Source organism: Solea solea, chromosome 5, assembly GCF_958295425.1.
Source record: "Solea solea chromosome 5, fSolSol10.1, whole genome shotgun sequence".
In the NCBI taxonomy this organism is placed as follows: domain Eukaryota; kingdom Metazoa; phylum Chordata; class Actinopteri; order Pleuronectiformes; family Soleidae; genus Solea; species Solea solea.
Window position 1 is genome coordinate 19441529 of NC_081138.1, and position 25615 is coordinate 19467143.

Genomic DNA, 25615 nt, shown 5'->3' on the forward strand with positions numbered 1-25615 from the left:
CACTCGACATTTAAACAAACGGAAAACCTGCACGTTACAATCCGAGGCCCTCCGAGTGTAAGCCAATTTTAGCGTTAGGGAACAATGTTTTGTCTCACAACAATTAGTCTTTGTGTGGTGTACAGACAGTCAGGCACCCTGTGTCACAGCCTGTCATGCACACTGTACATCAGATGAATGTAGAACAGTGGACAAGAGCTCAGTCACAGTTGGGGTCAATTAAAGCTCAATTCAACTAATTTGGGTAAAGGAAGGCCTTGCCTCTGGAGTTGTTGGCTTTTAGAAAAATTCAAGGGGGAAAGGTATTTGTGTGCACTGATAAAACAATCAACACAAGATGGAAAAGACACATTTGAAAAGGATTGTTAAAGGATTGCACAGCTATTTTCACTTTAACCAACTGAGAGTTATCTCTTACAGATTCTTCCCTCTGATGTTACAGATTTAAGGCTGAAACCCTTATCTTTATTGACAAATCTTTAAAGAAAAATACAGTAAAAAAAAAAGAAAAGAAAAAGCAAAAGATTCAATATCACACAAGATGATGATGTGTTGTTTGTTCACAACTTCAAAGCTAAGAATAGTTTTGGAATTTTTCCTATAAATATTTGCCAATTCATTTTCTGCAAGTCTGATTTTATATTTAATTGTGCTGAAGACTTTCAGTTAATTCTAACACAATAAAACTTAACATATGAAGCATTTGTTACAAAGTTTAATAGATTTTTAAACCCTGAACTGAATATTCAAATATTATAACTGTGACTAACCTTTTTGGAAAATTTGGGATTATCCTCCATGAACATTCTCTCTTTGGGTTGGAAGGTTCTTAAACTTGCTCTGACCTGATGAGAAAAAGAATGATGCAATGAGAAGAAAAGAGAATCAGGCCCACATACTAATGAGCATCACTGCAGACCACACTCATACTTACAGGGTTATAAATAACCTCCAGCTCCAGAGTGATGCTCCCCTTCGACAGCCCACTTAAGTCTTCTTTCTTCAGAGGGTAGGCGATCTGCTGTCCCGTGCGGATCTGCAAGACAGAAAGGGCATCAGGTACTGAACCCAGCCATGAACCTGACTATTAGTCATAGCAGATTTCATCTTCATCAAGTCTTTCACCCACTAGAGTGCCATCGCCTTCTTTACTTGAACTTATACAATGAGTGCAAACAGATTAGCCTATTGTCCAAAACACATCGAGTCAATAGCGACTGGACTTGAAGTTTTTCTTGAAGACGTTTCACCTGTGGTCTGAATAATGATGAGAATCTGCAAATGTATTTGCTTATTGTCTGAATGATGAACTGTTGGTGATGTGGTGCATACCGAGAGCAGGGGAATGATCACTTTCCCCAGGAAGTCTGGCGCCTTGTCTCCATCCTCATCAAAAATAGTCACCACCAGAACATCATGAATGTCTTTGACAGGGCTGCAGACAAAAGACAAGGACATCAGGTTATTTGCACAAACTGCCACGTCGTGTTCAAAACAATTAGGTCCCATTTCTTTTTTTGTTTGTAGCAACACAGTAAATACAATTTAGAAGACACATGTGATTCACGTGTGCAAGCATTAGATGTGTATTTATGATTAAGTGCGATTGGAAACTGACAATGTGAAGACTTTGTTCCACTCTGGGTAGAGGCTCTTGTAGATGGTGTGGGTCTGAAGTCTGTCATTCCCCAGTTCCAGCACACAGAAAGGGTCACTCTTGCCTAAGAAACACAACAAAGACAACAACATTTAAACACTTGGCTCCTGATAATCACTTAACTGAAACAACAACATGATGAGAGAAGGTAAATCCACATGTATGACATTATTTACCATTTAAATCAGCAGCCAGCAGATCTACAGCCTTGATAACTTTGACTTGAAGGAAACCAACATCACCCATTTTTTTCAGGGAATTTTTCAAACTCTGCGGAGGAAAGAAGAAAAAAAGGAGCATGAGGGTTTGGAAACAGGGGGAATAATTAAAAAGAAATCTGAATATGTGGCAAAATATCCACAATCATGTGATACATGCACAATATTTTCTTTTTGTACCAGTGCAAGAGTTTTAAAAAAAAAAGCAAAGAAAAAAAAGCTCAAGTATAGTAGAAGAAAAGCTTAAATTCACACCTTTTGTTTAATATCTGCAACAAAAGCTGATTTATAGACCCCGGCTTTCTGCTAAAATCTAACAGAAATGTTTTGTTGGATTCACATGGCTGTGTTGTCTTTGAATGTCTGCTGCAAGTGAGGTTCACCAAATATTGCATTTTAGAAGATGACGAGATCTAAACTCAGGCTGCAAAAATGAATTGATTATTAACCAAATTTTGTAAATTTGTAAAGCTTCTTAAATGAGTGTATTTTCTGGTTTTGTTTGTTCAGCTATACAAAATAATAATTCAATTAAAAATTAAGGAAGTCGTCATTTTGAGTGAGCTCTAATAGACAGGGTGTTTGGTTCAAATGACTGTTCATCTAATTAGAAAATAACATTGTTATAGTCAAATCTATATATGCAATGTATTTCCTCTTCTAGAATGCTAAATAAACAGCACATTGTCCCCCTGTTGACAACACAAATCTCTAAATTTAGATGTCACTTTTGTTTAGGGCAACCTGGTGTACTGTTATGGTATAATATCTCAAACAGTCATTTACATTTTATTTTGTACACTCACTTATGGAAACCTCACTTCCAGTCATGCCTTCTCTTGTAACGGCTAGAAATAGGACACCCAGCTGTATCTTCACTTAACTCTCACAGACTACTGACATTCTGAAAGCTCTGCACAATTTCTCTACCTTATATCAAAAACAAAACGAGCAAACAAAAAAATCTTCGACAGCATTCTTTTACAGCAAAGATTCCTGTGACAGGCTCTCTGCAGTTTTTCCAGACAGATGCTGCCATCTGCTGGTCCTTAAACGTAAAAACACGGGACATGCTTTCAAAATGTACTCTATTATATTCACTTTATAGACACCGACACAACCACAAGTGGATTCTTGTCCCTGTTTACAAAGTTATACTGGTCTGTTTACTCAACATGACCAAGGAAATGTTTTCCCCAGAGCTTCAGGATTCGCCTGTGTTACCTTTGGACTTAAAATAAAAACTAAAAATGGAATTTTAAATAATGACTGGTATCAATCCAACGAAAATTGAATACACAGTGCAGAGATACTAACATAGTTTTCCAGTTGGTTCTGTTGTTCCTGAGGTTCATCGAGAGGTGCAGCACAGAGATCAGAGATGGAGACCCCGCTGCACGTTTCCAGGGTGAGAAGGTAAACCAAACATCCTCTGCCCTGATCCAAAGAGTGTGTGAAGAGCTGCCTCTGATTGTAAGTGACTCTGGACAGGTCCACTTCAAACCTGGACACACAATGGTGAGGAACAACCCCAAAGAAACCCCATAGCAATGAGATATTATGTATTTATAGAATATACATATATATATATATATATATATATATATATATATATATATATGCATGTGTATACAAACAATATACTGTTTCAAATAATAGCAGATAGACATTCTGGAAGTTCTGTCATTCTCATAAAACATATAAATAGTATGTCATGACATAGTGAGTTACATCATTACATTTCAGACTGGTCGGACACATTTGTCTGTCAGACACATTCTCAGTTAACGTCCTGAAATAGACCTGAAATAAAGTGACAGCGTGATTAATGTATAAACACACACATGCAGAGAGGTGAGTAAATACTCACGTTGCCAAACACTCCTCAGTTTTCCGGCCTTCCTTGGAACAGAGCTCCACCTCCAGGATTTGTTGACTGTCCAGGAACAGATTAAAGGTGAACCTCTCTCTCCACTGAGGATTAGCAACTTTGCAGTGATTCTGGATCAAAAAAAAAAGTTTTAACATACCTGTGTGTCATCCAATTACTGAAGTCTTTCAAGTCACACAACACTGCTACTGTAATTTCCCAAATTATGGCATAGACCAGAGGTCTCAAACCTGCGCCCCCCGCCCATTCAATTTCAAGCAGTCCACCACTTAATATCAAGTTAGAATTAGTTTTTTATTAATAGATTAATTTTGCATCAGAAATACATTCATATTGTGAACTATCTATTGTTCCATACCAAAATTAACACAGTTATTTTAAAATTATATATAAATATAATTTATTTAACTCAAAAAGTGGGATTTCTTTCACTTGACGCCCCCTACTGTCCAAATTTAACACGCCATTTGAGTTTGAAACCCCTCCTATAGACTTAACTTTTTCTACAAACTATACAAGTTCATTCTGTTTCAATTAAATATCACATATCATATCATATCACAGATGTTATAAAACTCTGATAAAGCCTTACATCTAATAATGAACCATCTAAATTAACTAGACTGTAATCGACTGTAATGGTAAATGTTGTACAGAGTAGCATTTTAATGTTCCTTGTGTCTGGAGTCTTGTTGTTTTTCTCTGTTTTTCTCAGTGCAGAATAGCAACAAAGTCACTGGATTTAATTTCAGATGTATGCACAAACATGAAACTGTAAATAACTAACTTAATTAATAACACATTTTAACATCAAAACCAGAGACATTTAAGTAAAAGCAAACATAACTACATTATATCTACACATATATATGTAGATATAATATATCTATATTATGCCACTGCAATTCTGAAAGGTAAACAAAGGTAAACCTATGTAATCTGTCAGCAAAATACCTGTGAGTTCTAACATCCACTTGTAAATAGGTACTGCAGTCTATATTTTCTTTATTTATAGAAAACAGTGAAGAATATAAAGGGGACAAAAAAAAGAAAGTCAAAGGGAATAAAGGGGAGCACTGGGGTTCAAGTGGTAAAGAAGAGGACAGAGCAGAGGAAGAGGAGTGTGAGAGGAAGACAGGGATAAAAAGGGGAAAGATGAGCTAGTGATGAACAAGGACAATTCAATTGGAGTGGGGGGCTTTGGAAGATGTCAACAGCATTAGTTTTCCATCCAGTACCTTGCTTTTGTATCTCAGCTCTCCCAGTCTGAAGCGAACAAAGAGCTGACCTCCCAGAGTGTCCAGCAGCAGGTCTTGACCTTCAACCAGTGTCACCGAGACAACAGACGTCCACAACTGACTCTTCTTTAGTGTTTCTGACAAACTGAAGCTCTGAGAGGAAGTTCCCGACTGGACAAGAGAGGAGAGGAGATGCATGGCACGGCATGGCAGAGTAGGGGAGGGAAAAATACAATGAAATACATAGAAAATAAAATTAAAATTAAAATAGTACACTTTATATTTTATCCAATTCCATTCAAAGAGTACACTGTAAGTCTCATATCAGCTTAATAATTAATAGTAACTCAGACAGACAAACTACGTGGGACAGCATTTTCTCTTTCTTCCTATTAAATGAATCCACTCTTCATTTGACTGAGAGATCAGGTAAAGCTAAGAACTGTGCAGAGAAAAGATCTTATTATCAGATAATTCGTTTAGACACACTGCTGCCGGGAGATACATTTATCCCTTTCTAATTAACAAGTTGACCCTGCTGTCCTGTCTGCCTCATGTACAAGAACAAAATCATCTCGGCAGAGTAGAGTGAGCATCTGTCATGCACTCGGCTCACATTATTAGTGACGGCTGTTAAATCATTCAAGCGGCTTCCAAACACACGTCTGGGAAAGAACCACATTCACCTTAAGGGCTTCATGCACGGTGTGTCCAGACAACAGTGTGATAAGCAAACAAGCATGTATGCATGCATTCAACAGCTGGAGGAGAACATCTCCATCAGTGACGAGTCACAACTTTCACTAATCAAATATTTGACTATTTGACATCTGACTATTTGACTGTCATTTCTGAAACACTTTGTTTAAGTACTGTATTGTGTACTGTAGATATAAAATCTTAGTAAAAGTCACTGTCACCAAGCTGTACCTGAGCTGACCCAGTTTTAAGTTTAACCAGAGATTAAGTGCTCCTTTCTGTGTATGTATGTACAGTTTTTTCACATTTGTGTATTTAGTTAGTGTGGAAAAAATGTGGTTAAATACTTTTATGCCACAGATGGGAAGTGGAACTATTCAGAAATAGACCGTTACACCTGCAGACGGTGCAAACGTTTGCAGGTGTTGTGTTTACTGGTGCAGGTTTACTTTACCATTAAAACCACACTGGTTTGTTTAGTTTAAAACAAATATCACAATTTATTGCCGTTTTGTGCAAAAATACACAACTAGCATTAAGTAAAATAAAACAATGTAAAGGTTAAAGCGTGAGACGATGCATGAATGAATGAATAAATGAAAACAATGTAACACCTTATAGATGTTTTTTATGTACCTCATCTTGTCTGAGCTTTAATCTAATGATTTCTCTCTTTTACGTTTTACATTAAGTAGAAAAATTCAGTCCAGTGTATTCCCTCCCTCGTGTCTTACCCTACTACTTCGTTTTCGTATTTGCGGCCACCTCTGCAAACAGGAGCATGCATGTTAGGTGCAAAACAGAAACACTTTGGTTAGTAGAGATAAACACAGAAACACTGGTTAAACAACATAAACATGTGACAATATACAGTACACAGTGCACCAACCATGCCTCGTGTTTGAAAACATTCAATTGTGATAAGTTATATTTGAGAGCTTGCCATACTTGGCCTCTTTTACTGTCTCCGTCTCTGACCGACAGACTCATGTCCACCAGCACGAGGCCCATGTCTTCCTCCAGGCTGTTCGGGTCATCCAACGACAACGACAGTTCGTTAACTCTGGGGCAAAAAAATTAAAAATCAGCTTCTATCTAAGTTAAGGAGATCTTGATGAAAAAGAGGAGAGACATTTTATTTTAATGATGTGGGGTTTGAATGTAGACACGTCATTTAATAAATTCTACAAATAAAGTAAACGTTCCTGCAGTAGATGTTCATTTTTGCTGACACCACAAAGGTAGTCTGTCACTTCTGCGAAATAAGCTTCACAAGTTTGAAACACATGATTAATGTTTAATTCATTTACAACACATCTGCACTTTATATAGAAATATGGCAACTCTGCGTGCACGTAAGTCTATGCAAAGGTGAACGTGATTTGATTTCAGGTGGTTAGGATATGAGCTTGACCTTTAAAAGGAGGAGGAAATGAGTGTGTTTTTTATATATAAACAGAGTGCTGATTAAAGCCTTTCATGTATCAGAAGTAAACAGATAATATTTTATTACAGTGGTTGCAACACAAGGTGAGGTTTCCGTGTAACCGGGGGGTTGGGAGATGATAAATGATCTAATCTTTGCTTTTTTCTTGGGCCCATTGTAAACTTACAGCCATCTATGGTGCTCAGGTAAAATGTCAATAATTTACAGGAAAATGCAATGTGAAAATGTGTGCATATAAAAAGTTAATCCAACCACTTATAATGCCTGATGAGTTTCAAAGTTAATAGGTATGTCAACACAAGTACTGTAAGAAAGGACGTTGTGTTATATACAGTACTTTGCATACAGAACAATAACAATAAAGATGACTAGATCAGTAACGGTTAATCAAATATTTCAGAATGAGTTTACGAGCTCACACCTACACATTTACAGTGCAGCTCAAGCTACTACACTCACCCACCATGAGGTACTCACTTGTCTAACTCCAGATCACTCAGGGTGACATGGGTCGAGCCCATGAAGTCATCAGTGGTCAGGTCATGGTCGTACACCTACCATTGTGGATACAGAGAGTGAGTGACACAGTTTACCATTATCATGACACGTTGTTTCACAACTGTGACTGAAGAGCAGAAACTATCTAGACATGTGATACTATCCAGACACGTAGGACTGGGAGCTACAATATTTATTATTTGCTGACCTGAGGTTAAGTACAGTGGTGACAAAATTCTCACTAAATGAACTAATGAATACATATCTAGTTTATGTGTTGATTCATGAAATGCAGCAGAAAATACACCCAAATTTCAACTACCACGAAATACAAAACGGCTCTCAACACCCGACCATCTAAAATGGATTTTTAACAGGTTTTTAAAAGTTAAATAATGACTTCTTAAAGGGGATGATACATTCAATTAATGAAGAGTGACGGACATTACCTTAATGTACAGTTTCTGATTCAGATCCTTCACAGGTAGAGAGAAGGTCTCGTTCCATGTGGGGTTGAGGTTCTTATAAATCGTTTTGCTTTTGTAGAATGTTTTCCCATCGAGTTTGAACTTCACGTAAGGGTCACTGGTACCTGAGAATGATGCAAGTCAACAGAAACATTACTACAACTCAGGTTAGGTCATTTGCTGATACTTTAGGCTGATACTCATCACATTAATCACAATGTATCACAGGGCTGGCACTTGACAAGGACATACTAAGATACACCAGGACTCTGCCACATATGATTAAACATAAACAAATCACATGACAGCTAAAGATTTAGTCTGAAATTAAGGGCTAATTATTTTAAAATTGTACGAATTGATCTGATAGTAAATCTAGGATAAAGCTTTCAGGTGTCACTCTTTGCTTAATCAAGAGCCAGAATGCCACAAAGAGGTGATACATTCTACTGACAAGATTAGGCCTTTTCTTCCATGAATAATAACAAAAACAATAACAATCAAAGTAAAAAGTGCCTTCACAGACAACATAAATGCAGGATACTCAGGGACAGGAACAACACGAAATAATTCAAAACACTAAATGTCAACATAAATAAAATCAAAAACAAACACTATCCTGCACAAGAATATAAGAGCAAATAAAACTAAAATAAATAGGTAAACAGCAACAAAAACTGTAAAAAGTGGGGAATAACATCACATAAAGGGAAGTCTGAAAAAATAGATTTTAAGAAGTGATTTAATATGATTCACAAAATCAGTGAGCCTCATCTCCTCCGGTAAATAAAGGGGACTTTTTAAAAATAATTACCCCACACATCACCAACTACTATTAATGAAGTGACACAGGGAGAGAATGTTAATAGAAGTGAATATAACAGCCAATGTTTAATTTGAGCTTTTGTTAAAAGCACTATAAAAATGAAATGTAGTATTGTTATTATTATTATTATTATTATTATTATTATCATTATCATTATTATTATCATCATCTCTGAAAATCCAAACAGATTTATCATTCTAACTGGTACATAAACCAGTGTCACCTCATGTCTCTACGGAGGATGTGGGTTTTCACCTCCCAACCAAAAGTAACCACAATTTCCTGAAACGACAGCAAATCAAAATTCAGCTCCCTACTGCAAAACAACAGCAAAAAAAAGATGCTCAACTGGTAAAGATGATTGTACCACTAAGAGTCTAACCTTGCCATTTTATATTTATTTATCTAAATGTTATACCCTTTCATTTTATGTTTGTGGCCATGAGAGTAAAAAAAAGGTACAGTCTGTGACTGTTCTGCCAAGTAACCAGCTGGGGGCAGCAGAAAATCAATAAGAGTAAGGCAGCTTCTATGAGGTTTTGATGTTGTAATACTATTGTAAGCATCGCATTATAAACCCATTAAAGAACAAAGGAGTGTTTTCCATGTCTGTATGTGCTGTGCATGCAGTGAATATAATAATCTCATCAAACAGAAACATAAGTGATTGCTCATGCACAGCTCTTAAAAGACCATATGATTCAAAACTAATGTGGTGAAACCAAAGCCACCTGACGTCTTTTTTTTCCCTTCCCTTTTCATCCGGCATTATCTTTTTTCCCGGAGCCTGGTTGTGTAAATATAAACCCAAGTGAGGGAGTGAGAAAAGGTCTAGCAAACTGAATGCTGGGTGTGGCACAGACAGGTTGTAATACGCTGTGTGGAATCCTGCCCCGGCTGTTACAGGAGCTGCACAGCTAACCTGACACTGACAGTGTTTTTATAATTCAAGCAGACATTCCTGTCTGATGTTAACAAAGCCATGGCTAAACACGTAAAATAAGGCAAAGGACACACAAAAACGTCACACACTCCTGTGGGTAAACATGAATCAATACACATATATAGAGAAAACTGATTTTTCTTTACATGCACAGTTTAATCGAGCAAAGACTGTGGTCCGTCCAAGACAGGCAATCGGACAACTTGCAGAGTCCGAGGAGAAAAATCGATTTATTGGCTGTGTACATCTGACTCCGCCTCCATAGGTGGCACTGTATCTCTCTATAAGCTAGTGCGAGTTGAATCAGTTTCCTGTTGATCTTTATGTCAAATAAAAACAAACAGTGAACGGCGAGATGGACGTGAGATGGATCGTGCTGTGGGTCTGAATGTTTCGTAACCTGCTGTACATGACAATCGTGATACAAATTACATGGAGCATGGCTCTTGTGGCTGCTGTGTTGTGTCAAGAAAGACACCGCCGCTGTATGATTTCTGGCAACAGTACTGCACTTTATACCATTCCAGTCTGACTAAGTGTTTTCATGGAGCAGTAATCGGACTGTTAGTCTCAGGCGAGCTCGATTTTTTTACATGACATGAAGAAAACCGAATTATGGTCTTAGTCCGACTAAAATCCGACTTGCATGTAAATGCACTGACTTTGGATGTAAAAGTTAAATGTCAAATGCTGCTGTAATTATTTTTAACAATGCTATTACAGTGTATTAGAAAATCACTACGACTGCCATTCTGAAAGTATTTAAATACACTTATACATCTGTTCCTGGAGTCTCTTTTCTATCGTTCCCCTTTCCCCACCTCTTCTCTCTTCACCATTCTCTCCTTTCATTTTTATCTGCAAAGGCAGATGGTTGCACATTTCTAAACTTGGCTGTGCCAGAAAAAATCCTGTTAAAAAGGGAGTTTTTCTCTCCCAATTGTTCATTGTTCACAGTGCTTGTTTTGTCCAATATACACTCCAAACCAAAATTGATAAAATACATGAATAACATTAAAATAATTTTATGAAGAACAGCGCCCAGTTCACTAAACGTCTTCCAACAAATTATTCTCATTTTAAAAAGCAAAGCGTCAGAAATGCTGTCAACATTAATATGCACTTATTAATCTGTTGGTAAAAATGATTTATATCTATGAGTGGCAAAACAATGATTTGGTCCCACATGAGGTAACAGGAATATAGAAAAAGGCCTTTTTTATTTTTCTAGGCTGAGAAATTATATGGACAGATATAGAGTTAGACTCTTACCAACCTTTTTACATTTTTAACTACGTCTGTGTTTCCCAGGATGCTACTGTATGATTTGACACTAAAAGTGTTCCATCACTTCTCAAGGAATTTTCTTATTATTTGGAAATTGAAAATAAAAAGAAGACAAGCTAAGAAAAAGGAAAGAAAAACAGAGAGAATTACAGAGAGAAAGACATCACAGACACTGAGCATCTTGTTATCGTGTTTGTTCTAAACATACAGAGCGTGTCCCAGGTATTCTGAATACATTAAGTGAGTCCATTGTGATGCACAAGTCTGAACAGAACAGCTGGCACCTTGTGCATACAATACAAGTTCTGCTCAGTACACTGTATTACTCATGTCTGCATGTAAAATGATCCCCTGTCTTTTTGTGAGCATCCCTGTTGTTCCTGTAGCATTGCCTCATTCTCACATGCACACATGAAAAAAGCTAATACTGTTATATAGTGTTGGTGCTGGTACAGAAGACGGCGTTCTTACCACAGCGGTCCCTGATGACCAGGTTGCGTCCTTCCTTCAGGTTGATGGTAAGCAGGAAGGACCTGGAAGTTTCCCTGATGCTCTCATACACACTCGGAGACTTGTTGCCCATTTCAGACTGAAAACAAATGGCAAAACATCAATAAAACAACTTGCTTTATTACTAATGGTATCAACAAAGCTATAACAGTATATACTGAAATATACTGCAAAATGTGCATACCTGTATCTGTATATGAACATACAGTACAGACAGTTAAGGCAGCTGCACATTCAGCACAGTTTTATTTAAATAAGAGTATAATGTTCATGGAAATCATTGTGAATGGTTGCACCATGTTCATTGCAGGACAAACACCATCACATTTATGCTATGGAGTTTGAGACTGATACATCACAACACGACAGAGGAAATGTTTTTGTGGACTAATGAAACTAATGGGGACTGAATACAAACTAGGGCTGAACAATTAATAGTATTTAAATCAGAACAACACAACTAGCAAATCACAAAGGGTGCAATTTGTTTATATTAATGTAGAGTAATATTTATGGAGCAAGAATCCATCACGTTTAAAATCTATAACAGTGAATATTGCAATGAAGGTTGACCGAAAAAAAAAAAAAAGAATATATCTCAAATCAAATAGCAATCACAATATCCGTCACAAAAAGCGCAGTTAAATACTCTCTATCATAATTTGGGGCTTATGGGATGTCATGTCCGGGTGGGTAAATGTCACCAAAAGATCAGCAGAAGTCTGATGGTTCAGCGTGACAATGTCCTTACACACTTCAAACAAAGAAAATCCACCTGTAGGGAGTGGTCCACAGAGCTCAGTGCTAACACAGTAGACAACCAGAGCAGTGAGCTCATAATAAAGCATAACACCACAGAACATGTCTGAGCTGAAAGAGTTTATGGGAAGTATGACCTAAAAATTCCTCCTGAATGATGTGCAGCTCTGATCCGCAGCTGCAGGGGGAGCTTGTTTCAGATGATTGTCTTCCAAGAAGTTTAACTGGTTATTGAATCAAAGAGCAAACCTTCATTCAGCAGCACTTTGCATGTGTAAGAGGTGTTCTAAATAAAGACATGACAAATTATTGCTCTAAGTGGAATAGAAAGGGACAAAGAAAATAAGACATCCCAAAGTATGTAAACCAGAAACACAAGGATTTTTTTTTTTTGTTTTAAAAGCATGCAGGTTTCGACTTTTGTAATATTAAAAGGTGGCTGAATTTACACATAACTATATTTAATCATATGCCATCTGCATTTACTGTACTTTATGCAATGTTATATTTTAGCATACACCTTACATTCATTCCTTCACAACCACTCATTTGTATACAGTAAATGGAAATACTGTACATGAGCAGGAGAAAAAAGGAAAGTGAAAATGAGTGACAGTCGCACAGCTATTTAGGGTTTTTTTTTTAACGACACATTTGGCAATGGCTGTCACGCTGTTGGACTGTCATTGTCATTGGTAGTGACATATTTTGATATCAGTCTTCAGGATTTTTTTGTGCTGGTTTTATTGTCGTTGGACAGGTTTCGTCACCTGCGTGCACACCTGAACCATGATTGTTATTGCACTACTATTTTCTTCAAAAGCAAAAGAACAAATGTTTTCAAATAAAAACTGAAATTTGAAACAACACACGTAAAACTTGATTTTATGTTAAAATCTATGACAGTAAATATTGAACTGAATCTTGACATTTAATTCACAATTGCAATACATGTAAGTAAATCCAGGTTGGAGTATTCTTTTTTTTTTTTTAAATCAGGCTTTGATAACCTTTTTGGCCAGCCCCATCTACTCCAAATAATTTGACTTTATAGCATGTAATTTATACCATGTTTTAATCTCATTTTTAGATTCAATACGAAGACTTTTATGAAGGGCTTTCTGAAGTTGTTTGCTATCTATATTACTGTCCATGCCATGGATTATTTTATCATTTTCCACCAAACCATGCCATCTTAAATACAAAGTAAAATCAAGTTGCCTAGAATCCCCGGGCTCAGCTTTCCGATAATGACAAGCCTTTGACTTCACTGTGTGTCGGCCAAATCACAACTCTGCTGTCTGCAAAAGATTCAACAAAAACCCTGGCACAGCCACCAACACAGTTTAACCACTGAGATTTAGCTCCGAATAAACATCTACACCACAGTTTCAGCACAATACTATTATGCGTAGTATAAACCATGAATAATATCATCAATAATTCAGCTCAGGAACACAGAATCACTCATTAACCAATCTACAAACAGCTCTTACATTTTGGTCGCCTCCGTCCTTTAACACATGACCGGTCAGATCATGATTATTGTACTGCAGAGGAGACACAAATAAAGACATATCATACATCCAGAGAAGAAAAGGATTTCGAAAGCATGCAAAGTCCCAACTAATGGAAAGTTTCAGTCTGTTGATCAGTCAAAGGATCGGGAACTGATCTCTCTGGCATTTCTGACACGGACAAATCCTTTAAGCATTTATTAAAAATTCCAGCATCCTGGGGACTGAACAGAGTTAAACCCAAGAACCATAGTAATAACAAAAAGGTAATACGCTTTTCTGCATTCTCTCTGTCTCTATAATTCTGACGCTTTGACTAGACTAGCAAGGTAGTGCATGTTTTGCCCTGAGAAAAACTGCTCTGGTTATTTACTAAATAGAAGGAAAAAGAGGGCAACAGTATTATTATTGGCAAAATAAAGCTGGAGGTTTGACCTTTATGGGTTTTTTAATGAAAGAAATCAGAGCTAATCAATAAATAAATATCTTAAACAGCATTTACTGTGGTCTGTGTTTCAAATATGCATTTTCATCTACTTGGCACTTTAAACTAAATAAATACTGGCAAATAACTGTAAGTACAGGTAATCCAAAAAAGTACACTTTTTCAAATTAAACATTTGGAAAAGTGAAATGTTTTAGTGACTTGTAAGCTTTAATTAAGTTTCTGAGAACAAAAATGTGCAATCTGCCAGTGACAGTTATTTTAAAAAATCAGTCTCTCTTTAATTGAAACATTAATTAATTCATTCATACCTCAATCTATCTCAAATTTTAGGTTTGCACCGCTGTTTGCACTTTGCATTACAAAGTGTTAGGGCTGCAACTTTTCTTTTTCACAATCTGTCGATTTTTTTCTCAATTAATCGAGTAATCGTTTGGTCCATAAAATGCCCAAAAATGTGGATCAGTGTTTTCCAAACCTGTAAATTATAATGTTCTCAAATTACTTTTTTGGAGCAAGTAAAGTAGAAAATGTTCACATTTGAGAGATTGAAAAATCAGAAACCTTGTTTTAGTTCTTTAAAACACTCAAACCGATTAATCTATTTTCAAAAAGTGATTAATCGATTAATTCTTACGGAAACCATTTTTTCCACATTCAAAAGAAGAAGAGGCTTTGAAGACAATGACTAGAATATCTGCACTGTCACCTCAGAGCAAAAACCAAATGCCGTTCCCTGGTCCCCCACCTTTGTTTTCAGACTGTTCAAAATTGTTTTTCTATGTGCACTGCAGTAAACCAAAACTAGGGAATTTTAATCATGTGCCATTTTCATGAATTCGAAAAATCATTGCTGTTCGCTCCCGTCCAAAATACATCCTGTGGGTACTAAAAGTGCCCTTTCCTGTCAGTGTGAATGCATTTAGGAACTCAAAATAGTAACTGTAAGTAGGTAAGCACACAGTGAGGAAGGCTGGTGCTAAATACTAGTGCACGTGGAATGGTTCCCCTGTTGAAATAAAATAAGATAATCCTTTATTAATCCCGCAACAGGGACATTTTCAATTTAACAGCAGCAAAGACAGTCAAGGTAAGGGTAATGAATAATAAACATGCATTTTTTACATCTATGAATGCACTAAGTAGAAACATATTTACTAATGAGATAATAAAAACTGAAATTGAAATACAGACTGTGAGAAACTACAATATATACAACCAACGCCTTAGTTATGTGTTATCATGATGCTAACATAAGATAGACAGCATTAAAACGTAAAAGTACAACTAAGACTGTAGAGAAAGTTGTGGAATGAGGATTATTTTACTGCAAGATTAAGAGCAAAAACATCACCAAAAATAAATTCTGAGTGGGTACAATTTCTGCAGCAATTGATTAATACTTAATTTTCTATTTGGACAAATCTGAATTTATCTGAATAATCCAGTACTAGATGTTGAACTTCATTCAATGGGTAATAAAAAGAGCTCCAACAGTGCAGTGAAAACATCGTCATCATTGGTAAGACTTTCAAGGGTGTGGTGTGAATAGACAACATTCACTATTTGCTATAATGGTCCAACAACAACAAGTTTACATCAGCCACTGTCATTTCTGAAGAACCAATGTGACTGGCCTCTATTTCACCTGTCATGCTGCATTCTAGCCACGCCCCCTCTCTCTGAACACACTGAACCGAGGTAAAGTATTTTTCAAACACTAATTAGCAAAGTACAGAATTTGAGAGTGAAGACACAGGCCAACTGAAGCCCTTCACATCAACAGAGTGGTGTATAATGTAGGTGGAGATGATTCAGGGACAAACATTTTCCTTTGTTCAATTCACTGAATACAGTATTGACTGAACTATGAGCTATTTATAGAAGTAATACATTCACCAAACGAGTCCATGTGCTGTTTAAACAGAGTCATTTTGAGGTATACAGGACCCAATACTGGTTATCCTTAACCGAGTTAAATGGTGGCACTGGTCCATGAAAGCCAGGAAATCTCAAGGTAGTTTGAATGTGACATTTGTGAGGTTAAATGTTTGGAAATGATGTCTCAATGGCCCAGAAAGTCATTATATCCACATATAAACTGAACCCATTTAAAGTCCTTCTTCTCAAATTCACTAGTGGAACATTAACGCGAACACACAAACTGTTCACACACACATTTAACTAAAAAACAAATGCATGCAAATAAACAGTTCTACACTTCTTCATGATGATGCTGTACTTTTCAAGTTTAAACTGCTACGATCACAAGCACAAAACATAAGATTTTGGAGTATTTTACACCACACACAAGTTGGATTTCAAATCATCTAAATGAGAGATAAATATTCATTAGAGATCTCCTACTGACTACACCAGATCTCTTTAAACGAGATCCCAGCAACTGTCAGCAGTATATGGGAGATGATGAGCATCAGTCGAAATATTTGCGTCCCACAAAAAACATGTTTTAAAACTTGTTGCAAATCCTTAGCTATGAAAAAGTTGCTCCACCTGTTTTACCTCAATGTTTCTCTTTTTTACACTTATCACCTCATGTGTTGAGGACTTCCTCAAAACAGTGATATAACATTTTTTTAATATACTTTTTTTGTCACTATACAGAATTTTTTTTAGATTTACCCTAAAATGTCTATTTGGTGCCCATATTCAAATCCTGGTCACTGTCAAAAAAAGGGATGATGTCAAAAAATAGGGGGATGATGTTCCATTAAATTAGAGCTGCAACTAACGATTATTTTCATAATCGATTAATCTGTCGATTATTTTCTCAATTAATCGATTAATCGTTTGGTCCATAAAATATCAGAAAACCATAAAAAATGTTGATCAGTGTTTCGTCAAACCTTGAAATGATGTTCTCAAATCTCTTGTCTTGTCCACAAACCAAAATGATTGACTTTTAATGATTAATTTGTTATCCAGAGCAAAGAAATGAAGAAAATATTCATATTTAAGAAGCTTAAACAATCAGAAATCTTGTTTTAATCATGAAAAAAGCTTCAAACCGATTAATCGATTATCAAAATTGTTGTCGATTAATTATCGATTCATCGATTAATCGTTTCAGCTCTACATTAAATAACAATTATTTTCATAAATTATTAATTTATCGTTGATTTTCTCAATGAATCAATTAGTTGCTTGATCCATAAAATGTCAAAAAATTGTTTTAAAAAATTAATTCTCAGTGTTTCCCAAACCTGGAAATTATGATGTTTTCAAATGTCAGTTTTAATGATTCTTTTGTTACGTGAAGCAAATAAACTAGACAATATTCACATTTAAAATCAGTTGACGATTAATTTTGTCATTGATAAGTAATCATTTCAGCCATAATTAAATTTCATGACATGGAGAACACACACAGCAGCAGCAGCAGCAAGTGTTTGCTCAGGGCTGTTGAAGACTATTTGATTGGACCTCCCATTTCATCTACAACTCCTCCAAGTTAAACTTGGTATGTCCTGTACAAACACACGTGACACCTCACGCCTACCAATGTGTACAATAACACAAGACACCTGATCAGAAAGACTTCAATTACTTTGTCTGTGTGGTACAGGAAAACTATACACTACTCAGTAATAGTCAAGCTTTTTTTCTACAGAATCAGTCAACTGAAAGATTAAAAAAGTAATTTTTTTTAATATTGGTGCAACTTTTTCACAAGAAATTTCTGTACCTGACTGCTGTCCTGTGAGACGTCCCCAGAGGAGACTTCTGGGCTGTAGGCAGTCATCATGTCTGATTGGGACAGGTCTTCAGGCTCCATGCCTCTGGCAGGTCTGTGGTCTGGGTTCAGAGAGCTCCTCTCTACCTCACAGAGACTGTTAAACGACTCCTGCGAGGAAGCCCAGTCTGGACAGTCTGCGGGCACATTCAGTCTGTCTTCACTCCTCCCATCTACTCCACTGACTACTCCCATTTTCAGGCCACCCCCACTTCGTGTCTGGCCTCTAGAATGATTGAAAAGTGGTGTGGAAGGGTTGCTGTAGCAGGAATTGTCACAGCGTTGTAGCTGTGGGCTGGAGGAGATGCTGGCGTATTCTGGCCTCAAGTTCCTCATGTCAGGAACCGAGGAGCTCATCCGACTGTCCATGCCATGTTTGAGCCGGTCAAGTGGGTGGCTTGAGCCGCCCTTTGACCTCCGGAGATGTGGCAGCTTCTTGCGAAGATGATGCAGCATGCCTGGCTTCTTGGAGTCCATGATGAAGGATAGGTGCAGTCTGTGTCTAACATCTGGACATCACTGACAGCTGTGGTAAAAAGAAAGAAAGAAAAGGAATCAGAGGTGTTTATGATTCTTTTAAAATGCTAAAAAATGCTAAAAAATGCTTCATGTTAACACACCAATCCCAAACCTTGAAGCTGAAGGTTTGATTTTACCCATGTGGGAAGAAATATTTTCTACTTTCTTTGCTCCATAAAACAAACAAATCATTAAAACTGAATAATTTCTGGTTGTGGACAAAACAAGACATTCGAGAATATGAGGACCAAACAACTAATCGATTAACTAAAAAAAATCAATAAATTAATCGCTTGTGAAAAAAAATCTAATCATTACAGCCCTACAGTAATTTATATGTGTTTGATGTAAATGTCCTCCTGCTCTCGTCACTGTTTATTAAAGGCAGGAGCAGTGTGAACAGCTGAGCCTGGAGATTAACTGTGGAGAACAGAGACAACAAAAGAATTGTTTGCAGAACACCACGTAGAGCACAGCAAGTGGCAGAAGAGAAGTTTCTTCTACAAATATTTTCGGACAATCGGACAACGCTGAATGTCAAAATTATTTATTCTGATTAAATGATTGTTGCATGTATATGCACGTGTAGTGTTTAGATTACTAATACTTAACGTCAATGTAAATAGGGAAGCTGTGATTTCTTGTAAGAATAACTTTAACTGACTGAAGGAAATTTGCACTGTAAAGTATGTATGGACTGCATTTATATGGAAATGTTACTCGTAGCAACAGACACGTTTCATAGACATATGCCAATAAAATTAAACCTTAACCAAGTCTTAAGAATGACCCAAACACCATAACCCTAACAATAGCATATGTTAAACTGCAGAATACGTTTTATTTATGAAATCACAAAAGGAAATGTGTGCTGTATAAGCAGAGATGAAAGGGAGAAATGTGTGTACTCTGCAATGACAGTAACCAAACGCATTATTCACACTAGCTCTCATTAGCTCAGCTTCATAGTCAAACAGCTTTTACATGTTTGACAATGAAGTCCATTCTTGGCCTATGTGCACAAGTTAAAAAAAGAGCTTTCAACTACATCTAGTGGTCATCTGAAGAGGGTGTCTAAATTCCATATCTAACAATTTACAAATCATTTTCACTCAGGTTGTATGGCATATGCCAAAATAAAGCTCTCAGAATAAACACACTGATCAGTGTGTGTATCATATTGCCATATTGCCCTTACTCGTGCAATACTATAATCGATACGGGCAAATATCGATATTTTAATTAACAAATGCTCTAAATGTAAACAGTCCCTGCCAGTTTCACTAGCCGGGTGTTGCTACTTCATGTCTCCTCACAGCTGCTGAAATGACTGAGGGAAACTTGGGTGGAGGTTACCTGGCCGAAGAAGAGGGAGTTTATAGCAGGATAATGGCGGAGTAAGCATACGTTAAGAGATGCTCCATCCACATTCAATACATAGACTTTATGCACTTTCTTCTCTATGGTGTGAATAAATAGAGAAATCCTGCACTTTTAACATGTTGTTTTCTTCACTTCGACAGATATCATGATATCAGTTTATGATTGTCTTGCAATGTATTGATCATCACAGAATCGTTATATCGTTATATCGGGATATTATTGGTATCGTGGACCATGTATAGCGTGTCGTATCGTGAGGTCCCCTGTGATTCCCACGCCTATGCATGAATAAATGAAATAAACAGTAGGAGGACATGTCAGTCATTCAATCTGTGTGTGACTGCGTTGTTTCACTAATACCAGCTGTCATCTCTCTGCCACCGCCTCCGACAAAAGCTCACTTTGTAAAGCAACAGCTCCGTAAGCCTCTTAACAGCATCATTCTTTGTGCTGCCATTAACTGCCATTGCTGACCTGCCATGTTATCAGCTGGTGGCAGGAAGTGAAGGAAGAAGCAGGGAGATAAAAGATGAAAGACTAGAAACTAGAATCAGTGTTTACGCAACCAGCGAGGATGGAGACAGATGAAGGAGTGAGACTGAAAATAGTATTTGTACATACTGTACATGATAGCCCACACACTGTAAATAAATAGTTTTACAAAAGAGATATAAGGAGGCAGAGGTGAGCTGGAATACAGCAGATTCCACAGGAATTATTCAGTCCATGTACGAGTAAATCATGTGTGGAGTAAAGGGGTAAATCTAATGACTGATATGTGCAGCCAACATTCAAAATTATCTGGTCTGACCCAGATATAAGGATTAGATGGTGGATCACTAAAACGGTGGGAGAGAGACAGACACAATCAGCAGGCAGAGGAGAGGATGATGGCCTCTCACAGGCCACACAATTCCCTGACTGCAGAGTTGTCTGTTTTTCAAATGACAACAGACATCTAAAGAACATCCAAAGCAGGGGTGACAAACATCTGGACAGTTTTGATAAAGACAACCATTGAGTGATTCATGAATACAGAAAAAGCAATTTAGAAGTACAAATATATTATTTTGTTATATTGTTTTCCTATATTATTACTTGGGCACATAAACTGATGCAAAACATTGTCTTTGAGCAGGTATTTTTCTCAGACTTTTTTCAAGAATGAGCTACACACATGGTGAAATCATGAAGTAAAGCTGAAAGAACTTTAATGAAGTGTACTTTTTGTGTACAGGATCTTAAAGTGAACAGTGTGATCGATTCCAATTAAACTTGTTCAGTGCACATCGGCCTATATTATCATTTTAATCATGTGGACAGGTGTGCAACTACATGGTTTTATAAACCTGAATATTTTCATGCATAAGCTGATACTGAGTTTTCATTGCACTCCAGCGTTTAGGATGGATTCTATATTGAGTTTAGTAAATTACACTTCTGGTCTTTTTCCATCACTACAACTGTATCTCTAGAAAATGTGATATTTTCTGTGGTCACAACTTTTCTGGATCTACTTTTTCATTAGTCATAAGTCAGTGATGTCAGCAATGACATGGACAAGCTGCATGTGTTTTGTTGACCCTGACCATGACCATGATCCTACAGCTCAGCTGACCTACACTGAAGGGTAGATAAGAGTAGATACAGAAAATAAATAAATAAAAACTAAATAGCTGTGGTTAGATTTTTTTAAATTTTCACTAAAACTAAAATATACATTTAGTCATGATCTACTAGCCAACAGATACATTGCGCTGACATTTTTAACAAAACGTCCATGTTCGTTTGAACTCAAATTAAAATCAGATCAGTTTTATTTTGAAAGAAAACGAGAGGAATCTGTAATGTCTATTTTTATTTCGGCTCTCTTATCTCAGCGTCCCTGACTCTGATCCAAGGCTGGTTCAGTGACAGATTCTGTTTCTGTCAGTGGACCCTGGAAATGGAAAGTGTCCACACTGTCAAAAAGCTGCTTTAAAGGATCAGTGTGCACAATTTAGTGCCATATCGTGGTGAGAAGGCAAATCACATGTCCTTTGGCAACTACTAATTAAATAGTTTTTTCTGTGATCGAATTGCAATCAGATAGCGCCTGACCACTGACTCCAGTACAGGTGTAAATACACCTGAGACACACTGAGGACGGAGTATTGTTGAGTGAGACACATTGTGACCACACTGAACAGAAAAGTGTAAATGCAACAGGTGTCCGATGTGTCTCTGCTCCACCCACAACAACTACATGAGCGGGAAATATGCTGGTGTAGTCTGCTGCTGGATATCTTTGCAGAAGAAGTGGGGGTTTGTGTGACCGGATAGTAATAGGATCTTGCTGTGGACATCAGAGACGGCATGTTAATACCAGGTGTAAATGCATGTGGTGAAGCGCTATCCGATTACATTCTAATGCCAGGTGTAAAGGGGGCCCTTGTTTCGTTGTGAATATAAAAATACTTTTTTTCTACCGTTTGCTCGACTCTGCAGAAACATCACATTAACATAACAAACACACGGGTCACTGGCTGATGTGAGGATCAAAGGTGTGGTGCTTTGGTGGACCTTAACTGGGATCTTTTAGTGTTTCAACAAAGACTATCGATCAATATAATCTATCAATAATTAACTCTAAATAGTCCCAAAAAAACAGAAGCATGACAAGCCTCAGGAGTCACAAAGGCCACTGTGGCAAATGACAATGATCATGTGTAAAGTTCAATTGATCTTGATCTGACTGTAAAATGATTTAAGTGTGAATTTACATTAATGACGCTAGGTTTCAGAAACAATGCAATTCAAAATCATATTCAATTAAATTCAGAAAACTTTACTTATCCTTGGGGGCAAAGCGATGGATCATAGAGCAGTCATAAAAGACATTTAAGAACAGTTATGAGGGGAAAATCTAAACAAGCAACTCACAAATTAAAGTGCATACTGGAAGTATGTGCAAACTTGTAGGAATATATATAAAACAAATATACGTAAATAAATAAAGGTATATAGGTATATATACACAAATGTGTACTTACATATACATATAGGTGGTGGTGTCTGTGTCACAAAATAGCTGTGAGTACAGATGTTTGCATTCATTTGATTTCCAATAATGATATACCAGTTGCATTGCAAAAATAATAGAATTTTAAACAAGAGACTTAACTGTGATTAACTTTTGATCTCCTGCTATGAATTGCAAAGGGGGAAAAAAATTGTTTGACAGCCCTATGAGAGAGACATCTGACTAACTTATCTCGCATCATTAATAACTGTAAGATCTTGACCTTACATACAGTGCATTGAGATAATGTATGTTATGAATTAGTGCTATATAAATGAAAGTGAATTGAATCATAGTGAAAATACAAAATGAAACCAAAGAGGAATCACACAACGACCATACATTTGTTTACATAGACAAAAGAGTATTTCGTCAGTACACACTCTACCCTAGAAACAATGTTGATTCTTGCTATAACAACAGTACACAGGGATGCAATTAACGAGTTCTCAAATGTCTTGTTTTGTCCACACAAACTATAATTATTTGCTTTTAATAATGTCTTTGTTATGTGGAGCAAAGAACTGAGAAAACATTCACATGTAAGAGGCTGAAACATCTGAGAGCTGGTTTGAATTATTTAAAGAACACGCAAAGCAATTGTTCGGCTATTATATTATATTATATTATATTATAGTATAGTTGACTTGGTTAATCATGGCAGCCCTACATGGGATGTTCCTCTGCTTTATGAGTAAAGTCACATTGTGTTAGTGATACGGTGAGGTGTATCAGCCCAATAATCTGAAGAGTAATTAATGAATTGCTAGTCATTTTTTTGGCATGAAATCTCACCTGTTGAGATATCGTACATTAACTAAGCCCCAGTATCATAACAGGGACACCACAGGATGACATGTATAGAAGAGGATGTGGTAAATCCAAAAATGTTGCAAAACCAAATTTCTAATCTACCAAATTAGCACACCATCACATACAGGATACAAACAACAAGTGATAGCACTTTATAATGACCAAGCATTAATTTGTTGTCAAACATGAAAGACTTGATCCTATAAAGTTTGCAGCTCTGACACACAAAAGCTGTGTAAAATGCTGCTTGGGCTTGAGGTGATAAAGTATTTTATGTTTTGTTTATATATCAGGTATTCTCTGTGAGCTACATTACACAAGCCTCAGCAGTGTTGTCAGAACAAAGACGAGAAGCTATTTCCTGAAACTTTTTCGATATGGGGCAAGACTACAGCTCACGTGTACCTCTTTAGTACCTGGTATAAATACTCAACTTGTCAGGACCAGAAGTCTTCATGCAAAGACTGGCGTGATTGTGAACCAAAGTTAGTCATAGACGTGACCTGGTTATGCTCAAGGTTAGGGATAGAGCCCTGGTTAGTCTGATATAAATAATCACAAATCAAAGCAGGGTCTTAACAATAAAACTCTATTCTTGTGATTTCGCCACATAGCTGAGCAAACCTACAGTATATGAGTGTGATTTATTTACTTTGGCTCTGAAGTTTAATCTGTGATTGTTGACATGCATTGGCCATGGCCCCATACTTACTTAGCAATGTACAAATCCCAACTTAGTCAAAAGACAAACGAGTCTTTGACTTTGTTTAACGGAAACATTATGTAGTTCAACGCAGGGAAACACAGTTCGAGCTTCTTCTTCTTTTTAAATTGTGTAGTAGTCATGGATATTCTCTGGTGACATATGTTAATATAGACAATTAAAAACATTCTGCCTAGATAAAAAAGTGTAATGGGCTGTGTGTGTGTGTGTGTGTGTGTGTGTGCCAGCAAATAAACAGCGACACCAAACTTCACTGAGGAAACTTGTAACTTCGACTTACTAACGTGGTGAAAGTGACTCGTTAAAGTTTAGTTTTGTTGGTTTTATAATAAACTTAAACACAACTGTTGCACAACATGTTGTGTTTGTTTGTTTGTTAGTAGCCACGATGGCTAAGTTGTGAAAAAGACAGATGTTTGAACGGAGTTTAACTTGAGTCTCATCGTCTGTCTGTCTGTCTGCCTGTCTGTCTGTACGGACGCGGACAGCACGAACGCAGCATTTATTTCACAGGACAGTGTAAAGTGTAAAATGAGGCGACGGAGGGTCCTCACCTGTCCGCCAGGGGAAATGTTTCCGGGCAGGAGGGAAACTCTCTTCAGATGTGGAGACCACCTTACACAGGTAACTAACTACGCTTTCTGCCCCTCGCTCAGAAAAAAACAACAAACACGAGAGAACATGTACCTTTTTTCCAGCCCGTTTCCAGTGTTTCCTCCTTCAGGGAGCGTTCATCTCATTCACCTCATAGCTGCGAAAAAACTGTGGTCACAAAAACGACAGCAGCTTCTCTGATCTCCGAGCGTCATACGTGTCTCTCACTTCCTCCTCCCGTGCAGCATCCCACATCAAGCCCGTGTGAGAGCAAGATTTTCAAAATAAAACAACTTCCGGCGATCTACAGGAACCAGACTTTTTTTTTTTTTTACAGAAACAGTTTATTCACACTTTCCCCCCCA

At 37.1% G+C, this 25615-nt stretch overlaps 1 protein-coding gene across 4 annotated transcripts in view; it reads right to left on the reverse strand.

The window, feature by feature from the left end:
- The window catches only part of LOC131459474 (multiple C2 and transmembrane domain-containing protein 2-like), a 36047-nt gene extending 10550 nt beyond the window's left edge, over positions 1 to 25497 (reverse strand). The window contains exons 1-16 of one of the 4 annotated variants that reach the window (XM_058629345.1): positions 25344 to 25497; positions 18109 to 18682; positions 13937 to 13990; positions 11643 to 11760; positions 8098 to 8240; positions 7628 to 7704; positions 6652 to 6766; positions 6438 to 6470; positions 5005 to 5175; positions 3746 to 3876; positions 3193 to 3379; positions 1834 to 1927; positions 1619 to 1721; positions 1333 to 1435; positions 935 to 1036; positions 771 to 845 (exon numbers count right to left, since the gene is read on the reverse strand). In XM_058629345.1, coding sequence (XP_058485328.1) covers positions 771 to 845; positions 935 to 1036; positions 1333 to 1435; positions 1619 to 1721; positions 1834 to 1927; positions 3193 to 3379; positions 3746 to 3876; positions 5005 to 5175; positions 6438 to 6470; positions 6652 to 6766; positions 7628 to 7704; positions 8098 to 8240; positions 11643 to 11760; positions 13937 to 13990; positions 18109 to 18633 — 2031 coding nt within the window. In that variant the 5' untranslated portion in view covers positions 18634 to 18682; positions 25344 to 25497. The other 3 variants (XM_058629346.1, XM_058629348.1, XM_058629347.1) reach the window with 3 other exon arrangements.
- Positions 25498 to 25615: the final 118 nt, after the last annotated feature.